Below are 19,003 nucleotides of genomic sequence, written 5' to 3'. Positions count from 1 at the left end.
TAAGTTGTCAGGCCTCCCCTCTCTCCCCAATCCCAAATCCGCAAGCCCTGCTTCAGGCCCCCTTCACCTGAGAGCCGGAGAGGCCAGCCCCCCACCCGCACCGCATTCACTTCGGGAGTGGGGCGGCCAGGGAAGGAGGGCCCAGCTGTCCTCTGATACACACACACGGACAGCAGGAACGCGCGGGCCACCGAGAGGGCGAGGTTGGCACCCCCGCCCCCACCCCGCCCTCCCGCGGGCTCGCACGCCCACACTCCCCGCCGCTGCCCGCTTCCTTCTCACGCCCGGGACGCGCCTCGCTCCCGCAGCTCAGCCCGGCGAGCTCCGTGTCTCCGCCGCCCGCTCGGGCCCGGCTGGGTCACAGCCGGAGATGGAAGCCGGGGAGCCGCGCGAGCCCGGGCTGGGGACAGAGACCGCCGCGGCCACGGCCACGCGCTGGGAGGAAGCCAACACTTTCTGCGGCAACCTCACGCCCAAGAAGAAACCCAAATCGGTAAACACGGGGCATGAGTGTTCTGGGAGGGAAGGGGGAAAGTCACCGGGGGAGGGGTCGAAGGCCGCTTGGAGAGGGACCCGTGGCGCAGCTCCGGGAGGGAACACAGCTCCTTAGCACCAGAGTGAGCCCGGCAGTTGGCGCGGGCTCCGGTTTATTTTGGGAGCTCTGCTCCGTGTTTTTTCCCGGGCTCGGGTTCCACGCCAGGATCCCCCTCCCCCAGGCTGCCATTAGGGCCCAGCTCCGGGTCCCGAGGCCAGCCCCTCCCGGTGCGGCTGCCTGGGGCGCACGGGCAGCACTGGTGGCCAAGCCGGTCAGTGAAGCCCGCGGAAGCCACCCGGACCGCAGAAACCAGACTCTGGAAGCCCGCCTCCTCCTGTGCGCTCCGATTTCTGCCATCCGGGTACTGGGCTTCGTACTCGAGCCTATGCATTTTGGAGTCTGGCTCAGGGCCATGCGCCTTGGGCGGGCGCGCTGTGTTCCCTGCGTCCTGAGGGTGCGCCCAGGCCTCTGCGCCCCTGGTTCTGGGCTTCGACGCTGGACTCTGCACCTCAGCTCCCTTCGCAGTGGGCATTAACACCCCTGCTACCTCCATGGTGGTCTCAGCCCTCGGGGGCGCACGTAGAGGAGAGAGGTCCTCTTCCAGTCCCACAAGTTCTGATGCCCTGGTTGGCCCCTGGGCCTGGCTAATTCCCGCTTTCCAGACATCAGTGCTTGCGGAGGGGACTGAGAACAGAGGCTGGCTCAGAGCATCCTCCAAAAAAGAGCTCCAGCCTGACCTTAGTGTGTCCTGCTACTTCCTCCCAAAGACCCTACCCCAGGAGGCCCACCTGTCAACAGTCATTTCCTGCAGCACCGGCCAGGGCCCCCCAGCAACAGGGCGACTGAGAGGTGAGTTAGGCTGACCCTGCCTCAGGCGCTCACACTGCCCTGACGGGGGACCCTGCAGGTGGTGAGTTCTCAGGTGAAAGGCCTGCCAGTGCAGTGGGTGCAGAGAGAAGGACTGACTGCTCACTAAGGTAGGCTTTGTAGAGGTGGCCTTTGCGCTCATCTTAAAGTGGTTTTGCCACGCAGAGAGAGAAACAGGATGGGCAAAAGGCATGCAGATGGCAACTGAGTGGGAGAAGGCAGGATCTTTGGGAGAAGAGCTGGAGGAATGCCAGAGGCCCATGGAAGGCCTTGTTAAGGAGCCGGGACCTTATTCAGTGAACTTAGGGGTTTTATTAATTAATTAATATAATTTAAATTGATTTCAGAGAGGAAGGGAGAGGGAGCAATCTATCAAACATCAATGATGAGAGAGAATCATTGGTTGGCTGCCTCCTGCACACCCCACACTGGGGATCGAGCCTGCAACCAGGCATGTGCCCTGACCAGGAATTGAACCATGACCTCCTGGTTCATAGGTTGACTCTCAAGCACTGAGCCACGCCGCTGGGTGAGGTTAGGGGTTTTAAAACCAGGTTCCATGGAGCCCTGTGAATCCAATTAATTTTTTTTCTTCTTCAAAGTATGTTTTAAACCGTTAAAAATGTATAATAAAATTCAACTCACTCAAATGTGTTATGTGGACGTTTTCACACCTTGGAGACTACCAACATATTAATTTATGCTGCGGATTGATTTTTTTAAAGCAAACCGCAGAATAAAGTTTTTCCTGTGATCTGTTTAATAGAAGAGTATCTTGAGATTGCTGACAATTATTGCTGAGTCTCTTGAGGCTTGTAGTTTAAAACAAAACAAGGCATTTGCAACCACTTATTGGTGTGAAGCAGGGCTTTCTCAATACTGCAAAAACCAGCAAACGCAGAAACAAAATTGACTAGATGATGAAGCTTAAGTCTGCACTGGCATCCTAACTTTCAGTTTCAAATTTGTCATCACCCAGACAACTGTGTTGTTTTCATTGGTTGACATTATAATAAATACTTTATGTACATGTAATGTATTTGAATTTGTACAATAAATGTATACCAATACAATATGGTAATATCTGGTTTACATATTGGGGTTTCCCCCAAGAGTTCATTTGAATAAAAGATCAACCCTACTTTTTCAAAAACCATGAAAACCAGCTCTAGCTGGTTTGGCTGCGTGGATAGAGTGTCAGCCTGCAGACTGAAGGGTCCCAGGTTCAATTTTGGTCAAGGGCACATGCCCTGGTTGCGGGTTCGATCCCCAGTAGAGGATGTGCGGAAAGCAGCCAATCAGTGATTCTCTCATCATTGATATTTCTCTCTCTCCCTTTCCCTTCCTCTCTGAAATCAATAAAAATATATTAAAAAACAAACAAAAACCCATGAAACTATTATGGAATTATGCAGGATTTTTCAGCAAGAGATTAATTTGGTTCCATTTTCATTTTAGAAAGATCACCCTGGGCAGTGGTGAGTAGATTGAAGGGGGTGCATCTGGCAGCAGGCATACCAGTAAGGAGGCTGGTCCCTGTCTGAGAAGCAAGCTGTCATGGTCTGGGGATGGAGAGAAGGGGATGGACATTGGGGATTAGGGTGGTGAGTGGAGCTCACCAACTTATTTCCTCCCCAAACACCAAGGAACCAGGGAACTGAGGCCCAGCTGTCAGTCATGACCTCTCTGTTAGCCTCTGACCCTCACAGTTCTCTGAGAGACACGGTGTCTGGTGGCTTCCTGGCCCCTACTCCTTCCTGCCATAGCCTCTCCTCCCACAAGCTATATTGGGGGCTTTAGGCCTCATGCACCCCATCAGGCCTTTCCTGGGCTTATTCTCATTCCCAAGAGCCTGAGTGAAGTATTTAAGCCCTGAGATCCCTAGGAGACCCTCACCTCATGGGGTCAGAGGACTTCCTCATTGCAGACCTATCTGTCTCTCCTCAAGCAGCCCTTCTCCTTCTAAGTCCTTCTAGAAATAACAGATTTTGGCCATGTTCCTATCTTGGTCCCAACAGCCAGAATTATATCAGCCAAAATGAGAGCTCCTCAGCAGGCTGAGTGGCGTTGGGCTGCTCTCCATTATCCCCCCACCCCCTCCCGACCCCACCCCCAAGCCAGCAGGGGGACACCAGCCTGGCCCCAAGCCCTGGTGGAAGGCAGAGAGAGCTGGCAGGACCCTGGCTCCCTGGGGGCCAGTGCTCTCAGGCTGAGTTCTGGTCTAGGGTAAGTGTCTTTCTAAGCCACCCAATCCGGAATCCGGACTTCCTTCTGACTTCTGGAGGGTCATCTGACAACACATGACAAGGTGGCCTCCCTCTGCAGCTAGGTCCAGGAGGGTCTCCAAATGCTTGCTCCTCCCCAGCTCTGGACAACTCCTTTCACCTGTTCCTTCACCTCCACCTGGAGCCCTCATCTCTTCCAGCTGGGATCCTGGGCTGCTCATCTCTTCAGCCCGGATCCCTGTTTCCTGCAGCAGCTCCTGCCCGCTTGGCCCTTAGGTTCCATGTGACTTGCACAGTGTCCGAGCAGGCTGAGTGGGGAGGCAGGGTCCTGCCCTTGGAACCTCCATTCTGAGAGCAAAGAGAGCCCTGCCCTTAGAATTCTCACTGTGAGAGCTGTGCCCCTCACCATTTCTTCCAAATCTGGAAAGGAAAGTGCTGTGTGGGGGGCGTGTCCCAGGGAAGTGGCTGAAGTAGCAGGGGTTGGGGTCTTCTGGGAGTTATTGAGGAGGGGCATATAGGGGAGTGCTGCTGTGTAGACAGAGGCCAGAGACTTGGATCTTATCCTGGCTCTGTGTTGACTTTGCTGTGTGACCTAGAGTAAATTTCTGTCCCTCTCTGAGCCTCTTTCCCTATATATATTTTTTAAATATATTTTTTATTGATTTCAGAGAGGAAGGGAGAGGGAGAGAGAGATAGAAACATCAATGATGAGAGAGAATCATTGATCAGCTGCCTCCTGCAAACCCCCCCCCCCCCACTGGGGATCGAGCCCGCAACCCGGGCATATGCCCTTGACCGAAATCAAACCTGGGACCCTTCAGTCCCCAGGCCGATGCTCTGTCCATTGAGCCAAGCCAGCTAGGGCTCTTTCCCCTTATTTAAAAGAAAAAAGTGGAGACTACTAGAGTCAAGGCAGCTGGGATAGTTTTCTTGCAATTGCTCAAGTGGGATGGGATGGGGTCTGGGCAGGTCAGCCAGAGGGGACCCAGAACACGGCAGTCTGGCAGGGACTGTGGGATAGAAAGTGAAGAGTGAGACCTTGGCTGGCTGCCTGGGCTGGAGTGGCTGGCTTGGGAACCTGCCTGAAGGGGCTGGGAGGGCAGCTGATTCTCTGTCCTTGAAGGGATGATGGGCCCTGTCCCTGGGGCAGTAAGCCATCAGGCTTCCTGGGTTTATGAGAGTGGGTCTCCCAACTCCCTCAGCCCCACTCTTACCATCCCTGGCCATCCCTCTATCATTTTTTTTCTCTAGGTCAGTGGTCGGGAACCTTTCTTCTGCCAGGGGCCATTTGGATATTTATAACATCATTCGAGGGCCATACAAAATTACCAACTTAAAAATTAGCCTGCTAAATTTGATCAAACATTTTTTAAATATATTTTATTGATTTTTTTACAGAGAGGAAGGGAGAGAGAGAGTTAGAAACATTGATGAGAGCCGAAACCGGTTTGGCTCAGTGGATAGAGCGTCGGCCTGCGGACTGAAAGGTCCCAGGTTCGATTCCGGTCAAGGGCATGTACCTTGGTTGCGGGCACATCCCCAGTGGGAGGTGTGCAGGAGGCAGCTGGTCGATGTTTCTCTCTCATCGATGTTTCTAACTCTCTATCCCTCTCCCTTCCTCTCTGTAAAAAAAAAAAATCAATAAAATATATTAAAAAAAAAAAAAAAAAAAGAAACATTGATGAGAGAGAAACATTGATCAGCTGCCTCCTGCACACCTCCTACTGGGGATGTGCCCGCAACCGAGGTAAATGCCCTTGACTGGAATCGAATCTGGGACCTTTCAGTTCACAGTCCGACGCTCTATCCACTAAGCCAACCCAGTTAGGGCTAAATTTTATCAAACATTTTATTAACCTACCCCTAATGCCTTGGCAGGACCAGAGCAAATGATTTTGCAGGCCAGACATTCCCCACCCCTGTTCTAGGTCTTTTAACTTTACCTTCTTTCCTTGAAGGCTCTCAGTTGCTAAGGGGGTTGGGTGGTACCCAGCCCAAGGACACACAGATACCAGTACACGGTGGTGGCCAGCACCTGGGAGAGTACTGGAGCTGAGCCCCAGAGGAGAGGCACCTGTCCTGCCACTGACCTAGACTGGCCTGCTGGCCACATACAGCTCCTTGGTTGGAGTAAAAGTCAAATGCAAACTGAGGTCTACCTCACGAGCGTGGGGAGCTCTTTGGTCTTCCATTCCTATCCTGAGGTCTTAAAGCCTCATTAGCCACTCACCAGTCATAACTACTTAAATTTAAATTGATTAAAATAAAATACAATAAAAAATTTAGGCCCAGCCCTAGCTGGTTTGGCTCAGTGGTAGAGCATCAGCCTAGGGACTGAAGGGTTCCAGGTTCGATTCCGGTCAAGGGCACATGCCTGGGTTGTGGGTTCAATCCCCAGTAGGGGGTGTGCAGGAGGCAGTCGGTCAGTGATTCTCTCTCATTATTGATGTCTCTATCTCGCCCTCTCCCTTTCTCTCTGAAATCAATAAAAAATATATACTGAGTGGCCAGATTATTATGATCTCTGAATGCATAATAATCTGGCCACTCAGTGTATATCCTATATAATAAAAGGCTAATATGCAAATTGTCCCCTTGGCCAGGAGTTCGACCAGCAGGCAGGCCAGCCAACCGCCCATGTCCCCTCCCCTGGCCAGGCTGGCCAGACCCCACCCATGCACGAATTCATGCACCAGACACACACACACACACACACACACACACACACACACACTGAGTGGCCAGATTATTATGCGTTCAGAGATCATAATAATCTGGCCACTCAGTGTATATTAAAAAAAAAAATTCAAGCCCAGCTGGCGTGGTTCAGTGGTTGAACATCGACCTATAAACCAGGAGGTCCTGGTTTGATTCCTGGTCAGGGCATATTGCTGGGGGTGCGGGCTTGATCCCCACTGTGGGGCATGCAGGAGGCAGCCCATCAATGCTTCTCTCTCATCATTGATGTTTCTGTTTCTCTTTCTCTCCCTTCATCTCTGAAATCAATAAAAATATATTTTTAAAAATTCAGTTTCTCAGTCTCACTAGCCACATTTCAAGTTACTCCATAGCCGCAAGGACAGCTCTGGACATTTCTATTATCACAGAATGTTCTATTGGACAGTGCTCTTCTGAAGGATGGCACGAATTTCTGCCTTGGGGACAGGTCATAAGCTCCATGGGGGCAGGGATCACACCTGTCTTGTTTTCTGCCGTGTCCCCAGCACAGTGCCTGTCACATGGTAATCACTCAATGTTGTCAACTGATTGGAACCCAGGCTTGACTCCAGAGAGAAGCAGCGGGCCAGTGCGTGACCCACAGGGCTAGCAGGAGCAGGCCAGAAAGCAAGGTCCCTTTATTTATTTTTAATTTTAAAAAATATAAATATTTTTATTGATTTCAGAGAGGAAGGGAGAGAGAGATAGAAACATCAATGATGAAAGAGAAACATTGGCCCTAACCGGTTTGGCTCAGTGGATGGAGCGTCGGTCTATGGATTGAAAGGTCCCAGGCTCGATTCCGGTCAAGGGTATGTACCTTGCTTGTGGGTACATCCCCAGTAGGAAGTGTGCAGGGGGCAGCTGATCGATGTTTCTCATCGATGTTTCTAACTCTCTATCCCTCTCCCTCTCTGTACAAAATCAATAAAATGTATTTTTTAAAAATAGCAAAAAAAAAAAAAAAAAGAAAAGAAAGAGAAACATTGATCAACTGTCTCCTGCATACCCCCTAGTGGGGACTGAACCTGCAAACCAGGCATATGCCCTGATCAGGAATTAAACCATGACCTCCTTGTTCATAGGTCAGCGTTCAACCACTGAGTCACGCTGACCAGGCGCCAGGTCCCTTTCTGAATCTTGCCCCCAACTTGAGCGCCTCATTTGTAAAGTGGGAATCATGCTCAGGTCACAGAGATGTAGTGGGAAACATTATTTGCCACGTATTCATTCATCTGTTGTGTCCAGGTGGCTGGCTAGATTGCAGACTCCCCAAGGGCATGTCCCTGGGTGTCTGTGAGTCCCTTGGGAACCCACATCCTGACCTTGCCCAGGGATTTTAAAGGGCCCAGCTGCTGCTGTGATGGCATGCCCCTGGCTCCATTCTACCGGAGACGGTGAAGGAGTTCTGAGACCCTCCTGGGGCTCTGAGAGGAGGCCCTCTAGTCTAGCACCTTCCTACTCTTCTGGGCTCATCTGTACTCAGACCCCCATGCCCTGGGCTCTGTTCACCTTTGTGGATGCACCACTGTGTATGTGCATGCCTCTTCATGCCTTACTTCACACTCCTCCTCCTCTCCCATGACAACTTCCTGTGAACCTGTCATCAAGGCTTTGCTTTTCATCTGTGTTCTGTCACTCATTTCAATCCCTTTTGCATCTCTGTTTACCTGACTTTCTCCCTACCAGCCTGTGAGCTCTGAGGACAGCAGCCAAGTCTCTACCAGGACCACCCCCAGGCAGAGCCCAGGTGCCTGGCATAAAGAACCAGCAAATATTCACCAAATTGGCATCAATCAAAAAAATATTCTCTGAGTACCTACTATATCGAGCAAGCTGAACAGATTAGGGCATTGAACTGAAGTTTCTGGTTCATGTTAAATTTTGTCATGCCAAATAATGTTTCCCAATAAAATACGTTATTTGAAAGTTTAGAAGCATTAAACATTTACTGGGCACCTACTATGTGCTAGGTACAGTTCTAAGCACTAGAGATATAATAAATGAACAAGATAGTCATAGTTCCTCTTCCCTCAGAACTTAGGCATTGTTCCTACTTCCTCTCTAGAACTTTGTCTAGAAGTAGAAATAAGCAATTATAATTTACTAGAGGCCCAGTGCACAAAAATTTGTGCACTCCGGGGGGTCCTTCAGCCCGGCCTGTGCCCTCTAGCAGTCCGGGAGCCCTCGAGGGATGTCCACCTGCCGGCTTAGGACCACTCCCCAGGGAATTGGGCCTAAGCTGGCAGTTAGACATCCCTCTGGCAGCCCCAGAGCCTTCAGGGGATGGCCAACTAACGACTATGACCTGCTCCCCGCACTGGACATCCTTAGAGCTGCCGCAGAGGCAGGAGCACTGTGCTGGCCAGCCATGAGCCAGCTTCTGGCTGAGCGGTGTTCCCCCTGTGGAAGCACACTGACCACCAGGGGGCAGCTCCTGCATTGAGCGTCTGACCCCTCGTGGTCAGTGCACATCATAGCGACCCGTCATTCCAGGTAGTTCCACTGTTAGGGTCAATTTGCATATTACATAGGATTGTTAAATTTTACTAAAAGGAAATAGGAAAATAGGGAAGAAAAAGGAAATAGAAGAGGTGGCAAACCCATGACTAAGGGTGAAGGAAGGCTTCCTAGAGGTGACATATCGTTTGAGACCCAAAGGTTGGGTAGAAGTTAGCTGGTGGGGAGTCAGGGAAAGAGTAGATCAGGAAGGGAAACAGCATGTGCAGAGGGTCAGAGAAAGAATGGAAGGTGTGCTCACACATGAGAAAGTTCAGCCCGAGCAAAGTGGGGTCATGGGAAGGTGAGCACGGAGAGCAAGGTAGGGGATCTGTCATGAAGAGCTTCCTACTCCATACCAAAAGCTAACAACTGGAGTCTGAGAAAAGTGGGCACCACTGAAGGGGAGGGGGACTTGATCAGATCTGAACTTGAGAAAAATCCCATGACAACAATATGGATGTCAGATTGGAGGAGATGAGAGATACTGATGGACTGGACTATGGTAGGGAAGACAAAATGGATGGATTCTAGTGGGGCTATTTGTGGGGAAAGGGAGTTGAGGAAGAGGGAAGACTTGCATTGAATTTTGGGCTTCTGGTTGAGGTGATGAGGTGGTGCTCAGCAGTGAAATGAGGAAGAAGGGAGGAGTCCAGGTTTAAGGGTGGAGACCGTTGTGGGAATTCAGCTTTGCATGTTGAGTTTGAGTGTCTGTTAGCCAACTGGGACAGTTAGATACATGAGTCTGGAGCTGGAGGAAGATCTGGGCTGGAGATAAATGTTCTTCTGTAGTTGTCATGTTTCTAAGTACCATTTCCTCCTAAGGGCATGTAGCTCTCATTTTATGGAAAACATCTGAAGACCGTCTTGAGCATCGGTCATACTCTGGCTCCATACACTGTATTCATTCATCTGTTGTGTCCAGGTGGCTGGCTAGATTGCAGACTCCCCAAGGGCATGTCCCTGCTTCTTGGTGGGGAGTCTTCATCTCCCTCAGCCCCCAGCTGGGTCCTTCACAGAGGAGGTCCTGTCCTAGGTCTGCCCCTGCCCAATACTAAGCCTCCAGGCTGTGCCTGGTCTTCTCCTCCCTGCCCCAGGACTCAGAGGGGCTGGCCCGTGAGACCCACCTCAGGGAAGTGGAAGTGATGGCCCTTCTCCTGCTCCTCTGCAGCCCAAGCCTCAGAATGCAGTCACCATTGCTGTGTCCTCCAGAGCCTTGTTCCGCATGGACGAGGAGCAGCGGATCTACATGGAGCAGGGCGTGGAGGAGTACGTGCGCTACCAGCTGCAACACGAGAATGAACCATTCAGCCCCGGGCCGGCCTTCCCCTTCGTGAAGGTGAGTGGCAGTCCACTCCTTGGAGGGGGGTGTTAGAAAAAAGCACTTGCATGGGTGTTTGAGTAAGGAGAAAGGACCCTCTGGGAGGATGCTACCCCACAGGAGCACGGCTTGGCTAGGGACAAAGCCATTGTGGGAAGAGGCCACCCCGTACTCTGGACTAATGCAGCCCCACACCAGGTAACGAACCATCTTGGTGAGTGGAGCACGGGCTGGATTTCAGCCTCCACTCATGCTTCCAATGAGGCAGCCCTGAGCAATAATCAATCCGCACAATGGCAGAGACTAGGCGGAGAAAGTCCATGTCCACTGATCTCACGCAAACTCTGGCCCCTGACCTCCCCTCTCCTCTCCCATCGTCCTCTCCAACCCTGGCTACCAACTCCAGCTATTAATTCCTGGGGGTCTGAGCTGGAGGCCCCCCCTCTCCCATCCAGGCTCTGGAGGCGGTGAACAAGCAGCTTCGGGACCTGTACCCCGACAGTGAGGACATCTTTGACATCGTCCTTGTAACCAACAACCACGCTCAAGTGGGTGTCCGTCTCATCAATAGCATCAACCACTATGGTAAGCATGAGGGGTCTGGCCATGGGACACCCCTGCCAGACACCTGGGGATGGGGCCACACCTCTGCAGGGTAAGGGTATACCAACTAGAACCCCAAACCCAGTGGTGCACTGGTAAACTGGCTCTTTAAAAAATATTGTAGCTTTGCCATTTTCAGGATATAAACATTCCCACTTATTATAACTTATTTCCAGCTACCAGCAGTTGAACAATCTAACTGGCTCCAAAAAATCCCAGGATGTTTAACATTCAGTTCTTGCAAGCCAATATAAGCCAGCTCTAGCATACCACCACACAGGCCCCACCCCCTATGTGACTGGGCAGGGCACTGCTGCCCCCAAGCCTCAGTTTCTCTATCTGCAATGGGGCTAACAGGCCTCACAAGGCTGCTGGGAGAAACATGCAGTCATCAGAGTGAATGGGGCTTAATTCAAATTCTTCTTAAACAATCTTTATTGTTGAAAGTATTACAGATGTCCCCCTTGTCCCCCATTGACCCCTTCTAGCCCACACCCACGCCCCTCTAATTCTTAATTGAAAGCAATTGACCCTCCTTAATATCCTTACGGCAGTGTTGAAACACTGAGAATTCATGTTCAAAGAGCTGTGAACTGAATAGGATATAGTATTTACATTTATAATTTAGTCTCAAAGAGTTGGCGTTTTTGGAAGAGAGTTGTTTAAGCACTTAAGTTGAAAAGAATGTTTTATTAGGTTATAGGAGTGTCTCTTAGAACCACAGGACAAAAAGTAAGTTGGACCAGAAAGGCCTGCATCCAAGAACTGGAATCCTCTCCTAGGCTCCTTCACTCTCTGGGCCACACGAGCCCTTATCTGCTTCTCTCAGCAAGTCTGCTTCTTTACTTTGTTCTTCTATTCTCTCTCTCTCTCTCTCTCTCTCTCTCTCTCTCTCTCTCTCTCTCTCTCTCCTATCTCTTTTTCTCCCCAAACGAGGCTTCTCTGCTTTTCCTGAACATGGCCAAAATTTATAAGTTTACAAGTCCTTGTTTTAGGAAACCAAGAGAGTCCAGTTGGCATTTTTAAAAAGTTTTTTTTTTTTTTTTGAGAGAGAGAGAGAGAGAAACATCGATGTGAGAATGCAACATCATCAGGTGTCTGTTCCTATCCAATCAGCTATGGCCAAGAGAGTCACTCATGGCTAGGGATCCACCTTGTGTAGTACTGTGACTCCCGGACAAGAGGATGTTACTGTGAGCCAGGCAATTGCTCCAGAGGTGATCATCCTCATTTCATGGATGAAGCAGGGAGGGGCTTAGAGAGGGGGACTGCTGGCCTAAAATCACTCAGAGAATCACTCCACTGTCCCAACATCACTCAGAACCAAGATGGTGTCTATTGGAGATGGAGGGACCACTCTGAGGCCCTAAGGGTTGACTCAGGCATCACTGGAGTATTCTCTATCTCCTCACCAGACCTGTTCATCGAGAGGTTCTGCATGACAGGAGGGAATAGCCCTATCTGCTACCTCAAGGCCTATCACACCAACCTCTACTTGTCAGCTGATGCAGAAAAAGTTCGAGAAGCCATTGATCAAGGTGAGTCAAACTGGGGAGGGAGAGTATGGGGAGTCTGGCAAAGGGGGTCCCAGAAGGGGAGGCCTGGTCCTAAAGCTCTGAGCAGGTGCTAGTGGTTGCCATGGTAACCGGAAGAGGGGTACCTTTTGTAATTCCTATGACCTGTCCAATAAATCTGAGGACAAGGCCCCCTATTCATTATTGCCCATCTAATCCACTCTTCCACCCCCTGCCCTACCATGTTAAGGATGCTTTTACTCATCACAGTACCCAGGCTTCTGTTTCCATGGAAACCCTCCTTTCAGCCCAGAAAGCTACTCCCTTCTAGGAATCCTCCAGGTCAGTAGGAGTTCTGATTCTGGTGTGACCATGGGCAGCTTCTGTCCCTGTCTGGGCCAATGGGGAGAAAGATAAGTATCTAGCCCAGTGTGGGCAATGAGTGGGGTCTGGGAAGTGGCCACCATTCCAGCAGCTGAGGTGAGGTTAGGAGACCCAGCCACAAGTACTGACAAAGAGAATTGCCCTCCATGTGTCTCTTTCAAGGGTCAGTTTTGGGTGGTAGACCCAGCCTTGGTCCTCTAACAGGGTATGTATTCCTATTGAACATAGAAGAAAACAGGCTGACAGGCCCCGTTTCCTGAGAGGGCTCCTCAGGCTCAGCACTACTGGAAGGTTTATCTGTCAACAGTGTATTTGCTCTTCTCCGGCATGCTGTCTCCTGCCTAGAAGCTTGGCCTCTCTCTCCCTGATGCCTCCTCTCTGAGCTGCTTGCACCTCTGGGAGGCTATCTTTAACCAGGAGCCAGAAGCTATTTCCCTACACGATGTCACCCCTCTGATGGGGGCTTGGCACTGGCCTGCATGTGTGCCTCTATATGTCTGCAATTTGAGCTCAGGCTGGAGAGCAAGGAGTGGCAGGGGCAGGCCCTGCCCAGGGCAGGCTGGTTCGGGTTCATCTTGGCTCCATCGTTGGCAGAGCTGAGAAGGTGCCTGGCCTGATGCCCAGGGCCTGGTCCTACAAATAACATCCTCAGGCTAGCAAAGTTGACACTGCTTGCCTCTCCCAAATCTCTGCCTAAGCCCAGCCCCTGTGGTCCCAGATTCCTGAAGGTCAGGGCCGAGTGGCCTTCGGAGAGATGAAGAAGAAGGAATGGGCTGAGCTGCTGACCAGGACTCCAGCCTCCAGCACTGGCTCTCTTGTCCAGTGTAGCTCTAGCCTGGGTTTCCCACAGGCACCCTTGACCTCTGGAGAGGCCCAGGGTTGCAGAGAGTCTGTGCCACAGTCACTGGAATTATTGCTGCCTCTCATGGCCACCCACATTGCTTCAAGGAACCCTGAATGGCTAGCCTGCCTTGAGAAGGGCATACCTGGGTGCCCTTGTGACAGAAGACTGAGGGGGTGCCCACCCCGACTCCACCCCAGGCGGCAGCCTGGGATCTCAGCCCCAGGCAGAGCTGAAACATCCTTCATTTTACCTTGGCTCAGAGCAGGTGAGAGGCTTGCCGGAATCAACAGCAAGAGAGCAAGGCCAAGTCAGGGGCAGGGCCCCTTCCCAGCCCCCCTGTAGGTCTATATTAGGGGCTGTGAATAACGCTGGGAAGGATATCAGTGGCCTGGGGGACCCTCCCTTACGGCCAGGACATTTCGATGGTCCATACCAGCATGACCTTACTAGATAATAAAGCATTGCCATCCCGCCACACTGATTGATAAATGGCTCTTGTCCTGAGTCCTCTAAGTGCCCCATCCTGCTTCCTGGGACTCCCCCAGACCTTCCCACAAAGCAGCAACTAAAGGGAAACTCGGGCCAGGGCCCTCAGAGCAAAGGCCACCAGCCATTCTGATTGGCCAGGTGTTAAATATTCTGAATGTTAGCCCTCATTAGCTTTGCTCCGAGTCCTGGGAGAGTCAGGTGGGGCAAAAATAGGCCGAGCTGCCCTAGCCGGTTCAGCTCAGTGGATAAAGCGTCGGCCTGCAGATTGAAGGCTCCCAGGTTCCATTCTGGTCAGGGGCACATGCCTGGTTTCAGGCTCCATCCCCAGTAGGGGGCATGCAGGAGGCAGCTGATCCATGATTCTCTCTCATCATTGATGTTTCTATCTCTCTGTCCCTCTCCCTTCCTCTCTGAAATATATATATATATATAATTTTTTAAAGAATAGCCTGAGCTAGCCCTCTCCTGGCCCCAGGCAGCTGAGGCAGGCGTCAGGGGGCCCCTCTTGCCAGGATAAAGATAGACAACCTTCGCCTCTCTCTGCCCAGGGATCGCAGCCGCCACCATCTTCAGCCCCAGCAGGGACGTGGCTGTGTCCCAGAGTCAGCTGCGCGTGGCCTTCGACGGGGACGCTGTGCTCTTCTCGGACGAGTCGGAGCGCATTGTCAAGGCCCATGGGCTGGACAGGTTCTTCGAGCATGAGAAGGCCCATGAGAACAAACCCTTGGCCCAGGTGCTCCACAAACTCCCCAGAGCCCCTGAGTGGCTCCTCAGAACCTGCCCTTGGCTGGAACCAAACTTTGAGCTTGGCCCAGAATCCAGCCAGGTCCCTTCACCAAGCCTCCAGCCTTCATCCCACTCACCTGAGCCCTGGCGCCCCTCAGTGAGCTTCTGCCCTTCCACTGAGCCCCTGTTCCCCTCACTGCAGTCCCATCCTTTTTTTGAAGCCCCCGTCCTCTCTCTAAGCCCCTCTCGGAAGCCCCTACCTCTCCTTTGCTGCTCGTAGCTGAGGTTTTCATCCCCTCTGGAAGTCCCCATCCCCTCTCTGAGGTCTCCATCCCTCCTCCAACGTCCCCATCGCACTCGGAAAGCCTCACCTTTCCCTCTGACTCCACCATCCTTTCTCTGGAACCCTCATTCCCTCTCTGAGGTTCCCCGCCCCTCTGAGTAGGCTCCCTACGCCCCTCACTGAAGGAAAGGAAAAGCTGGACTGGGCCAGGGAGATCCACTGGGTGTGGGGTCTGGAGCAGCCCCTCCGCTTTGGGCCACACCAGCCCTAACCACCTCCTGCCATCCATCCCTTGGCAAGGGGCTCAGGGACCCTCACTCACTGTCTAACTGCTCAGGTGTCTCCCTGAGAGCAGAATGGGCCCTAGAGCCTGGTTGAAATTCCTTGGGGCCGGAGCTGTTGGGATTCTCTAGTCCTCCTGGGAGCTCCTGTTTGTACTTTTTTTTTTTTTTTTTTTTTTTTTTTTAAATTGGGGGATTATTTTATTTTTTTATTTTTTTTAATATATTTTATTGATATTTTACAGAGAGGAAGGGAGAGGGATAGAGAGCTAGAAACATCGATGAGAGAGAGAAACATCGATCAGCTGCCTCCTGCACATCTCCCACTGGGGATGTGCCCGCAACCAAGGTACATGCCCTTGACCGGAATCGAACCCGGGACCCTTCAGTCCGCAGGCTGACGCTCTATCCACTGAGCCAAACCGGTTTCGGCTCCTGTTTGTACTTTTAACAGAAATCCACATCATCCCAGAGCCCCTCTCTCCAACCACTCAGCAGGCTTCAGCCGTGGCCCCTGGACATTCACTCCACTTCCATTCTCACGAGTTCCTTCCGAAACCCTTGGGAATCAGGGCAGGGCAGTCTTCCCACCAAGTGGTAGGCAGAGCCGGAAGACCACTGCTTGCTCCAGCCACCAGGTAGGGGAGGGGTCTCCAAGACTAGCAGCCCCCCCTCTCCTCATTTCCAGCTGCTGAGGTGCTTTTCTTCTTTACCACCCTCTGGTTCTTTATTCACCATCCTCATTAACCATCATCGCTCCCAGCAATATAGAGAGCAAATCCTCTCCCTGACCCCAGAGACACAGAGCATGGCGCCCTGAGCCAGCTGCACATTGGTCTGTCTGTCCGTATTGTTTGCAGCTGGACTCCATTCTGCCTGGAGGCTGCCCAGGCTGTGGTTGCTAAATATTTTTAATATCCTCCCTGCTGGTGAGCACAGAAGGTCATACTATGGAGCTGTAGGACAGACACCCATGCACCCGAGGGGCACATAGAAGGACATACATAGGAACAGCTCTCCTGGCACATTGTTCTGACACAGACACCCCCAATCACAGCGGTCCAGATACCCAGACTGCCATAGTACCTGCAGTCCCATTGATACGCACAGTGACCTGAGCAGTCATAGCAGGACTGAGAGCTGTGGGGATCTTGAGAAGCTTTCCCACCCCAAATATCAGGACACGAGTGCTTCAGGGAGGAGTCCAGCTGGAGAGGGGGCGCATGTCTGGGAGAGGGGTGAGCTCACAGTCTCCCCTTGCCTTCTCATAGGGACCCCTAAAGGGCTTTCTGGAGGCTCTGGGTAGGCTGCAGAAGAAATTCTACTCCAAGGGCCTGCGGCTGGAGTGCCCGATCCGCACCTACTTGGTGACGGCACGCAGTGCAGCCAGTTCTGGGGCCCGGGCTCTCAAGACCCTGCGCAGCTGGGGCCTGGAGACAGATGAAGCCCTGTTCCTTGCGGGCGCGCCCAAGGGCCCCCTACTGGAGAAGATCCGCCCACACATCTTCTTTGATGACCAGATGTTCCATGTGGCTGGGGCTCAGGAGATGGGCACAGTGGCCGCCCATGTGCCTTACGGTGTGGCACAGACACCCCGGCGGACTGCGCCTGCGAAGCAGGCCCCAGCTGCACAGTAGCTGCGCCCCAGCCTCACCGACCCCCAGTGCTCCAGGCACAGCTCCCTGCCACCCTCCGACATGTCGTCCACTGGACCCTTCTCACCCTACCGCGCTGCCTTGCTGCATGTCTGCCCTCATCCCTGGGAGTGAGGCGCTGGTACGCAAATATGCAGACTGGGCCGGCATCTCACCAGCCCTCATTTGGGCCAGCACTGTGTTATGATGCTGGCTAGGAAAGTAAGACCCGTGGCTGGATTTCAGGGGAAGTTGATGGGATGTGGGTGGAGGTTCAGAGGAGCCGGGATGCCTCAAAAGGGCTTTGGGGTGAAAACCAGCTCAGTGTCGTGCCAAGAACACTGCTTTGAGGGAGAAGAGATCTTGTCTCTAAGCTCAATCCTGGCATTAACTGTGTAACTTATAGCGAGTCCCTCCCTTTCATGGGGCTCAGTTTCCCCATCTTTTAGGTGGTTTTCAAAATCGCCTTTAGCTAAAGAGTTTGGTTTTATAAGGTTGCCACTTATAAATCGCCTTTAGCTAAAGAGCTTCGTTTTATAGGGTTGCCAGTGTGCTAGGGCTGCCACTGGTCTACACGGCCCCTCTGTGCAGATTTCGGAAGGAGGCTACAATGAATTATGAAAAGAAGGCCCGTCCTCTGGGCTGGCCACACCCACGCGGGGGTACACAGTTAGATTAGCAGGGTATAAGTGGGGTGTCAGCCCCCATTGGCTCCTCAGCCCAGAGGCCTTTGTCAACCGGGCAAAACGCACAATCGTCCACAGCAACCCTACCTATAATTTTACTCATTTGGAAACCACTGGACAAGATGACCCATTTGCTCCCGGGGATCCTCTCATCTGAGTCATCAGGGGTCGGCTGCCAGGCCTGCCCCATCTGGGAAAGGAATGGAGTGAATTAAACCTGCATGCAAACTCTAGTGTAGCCAGCAGGGGGCACTGCAGGCACTTCCTGGGGAGCCACCTTAGAAGCAGCATGCCCACTGCTTCCTTTGCTTTTGCTCTTAGCCAAAGTTCAGTTGTTCCTGCCTGCCAACCCCTTCACCTCAACCCTCACTCCCTCGATTATTGTATCCTGCTGTGTTGCCAAGCAGCCCTGCCAGTAGGGAAAACAGCGGAGTATTGGGGTTTACTGTTGTGGGCCCAGGGGAAGAAAGCTCAGTGGCTGAAGGGGGAGGCTGTCCAGGCTGAGATGATGTGGGATGGGTGGGGTGGCCTGGTCTGCGGCAGTGGCCAGTTAGAGAGGAAGGAGCTGAAATGGCGCTGGAAGATTCTCCAGCTGTGGGAATGGGAGTGGAGGTGATGAGCTCCCCGTCACTGGGATGCTGTGCAAGGGATGCCCTCTGAGGTACACCTGTGAACCCTCCACGCTTCCAGGAGCCCCTGCAGCCCCTTCGTCACCACTTTCGGGGTAGGATCCTCACTGCCTAATGACAGCCTCCTCCTTCGTGACCAGCCATGCTCTCTGCAGGGGTGGTGGCACCAATGGCTGGTCCCTCAGGAAGACCCAGAGGTGTGAGCGGACATCTGGATGGGGGGCTGATTGCCTGGCTCCTGGGAGGCAATCCTAGCTGTGAGCAAGCACTTTGTGAAGAAAGCCAAAGGTATCAGCAAAGTGGGCAGGAGCCTGGAGGTGTGTGTGGAAGAACTGGAACACTTGTGGGGGCAGGAGAAAGGAGTAAAGAGCCATCAAGGGCCTGACCTTTGTCCTTTTGAGGGCTCAGCTCACGGTCTGAATGGGCACAGGTTCTGGGCAATGCAGGGCAGGGCAGTAGTTGCAGAAAGATCACCAGGAAGGAGAAAAGAGTAAGCACACACAGGTGGTTCTGTATTGGAGCAACAGTTTGGGCCAGAATTGAAGTGCTCAGCTGAGCTTCTGCTATCAGCTCCTAGGCTGGTCCTACGGGGGAAGGGCCAGGCTGTGCCGAGTGCCCAGGGCAGGTGCCCAGCACTGACTGCCTTACCAGGGGAAGGGCAGTGATGAAGATGCCTTTGCACGAGATCATTCTCATCCCGTCAGGATCTTTTTGGGCAACAGAGGAGGCCTCAGGGCAGAGTGTTTGGTTTTGAGTTTCTTCCTC

The 19,003-nt window shown here is 52.5% G+C and overlaps 1 protein-coding gene across 1 annotated transcript; it reads left to right on the top strand.

The window, feature by feature from the left end:
- The first annotated feature begins 110 nt into the window (after window positions 1–110).
- On the top strand, window positions 111–18,030 carry NT5C1A (5'-nucleotidase, cytosolic IA). The gene is made up of 6 exons (XM_080654432.1): window positions 111–493; window positions 10,016–10,183; window positions 10,621–10,750; window positions 12,184–12,306; window positions 14,548–14,732; window positions 16,561–18,030. Exons 1-6 carry the CDS (start codon window positions 371–373, stop codon window positions 16,924–16,926), a joined length of 1,095 nt encoding a protein of 364 aa, XP_080510558.1. The 5' UTR covers window positions 111–370; the 3' UTR covers window positions 16,927–18,030.
- Window positions 18,031–19,003: the final 973 nt, after the last annotated feature.

This window comes from Plecotus auritus (assembly GCF_963455305.1).
Source record: "Plecotus auritus genome assembly, chromosome: 2".
Lineage (NCBI taxonomy): Eukaryota > Metazoa > Chordata > Mammalia > Chiroptera > Vespertilionidae > Plecotus > Plecotus auritus.
The sequence above is the reverse complement of the archived record's forward strand: the minus strand, read 5'-3'. Positions and strand labels throughout refer to the sequence as shown.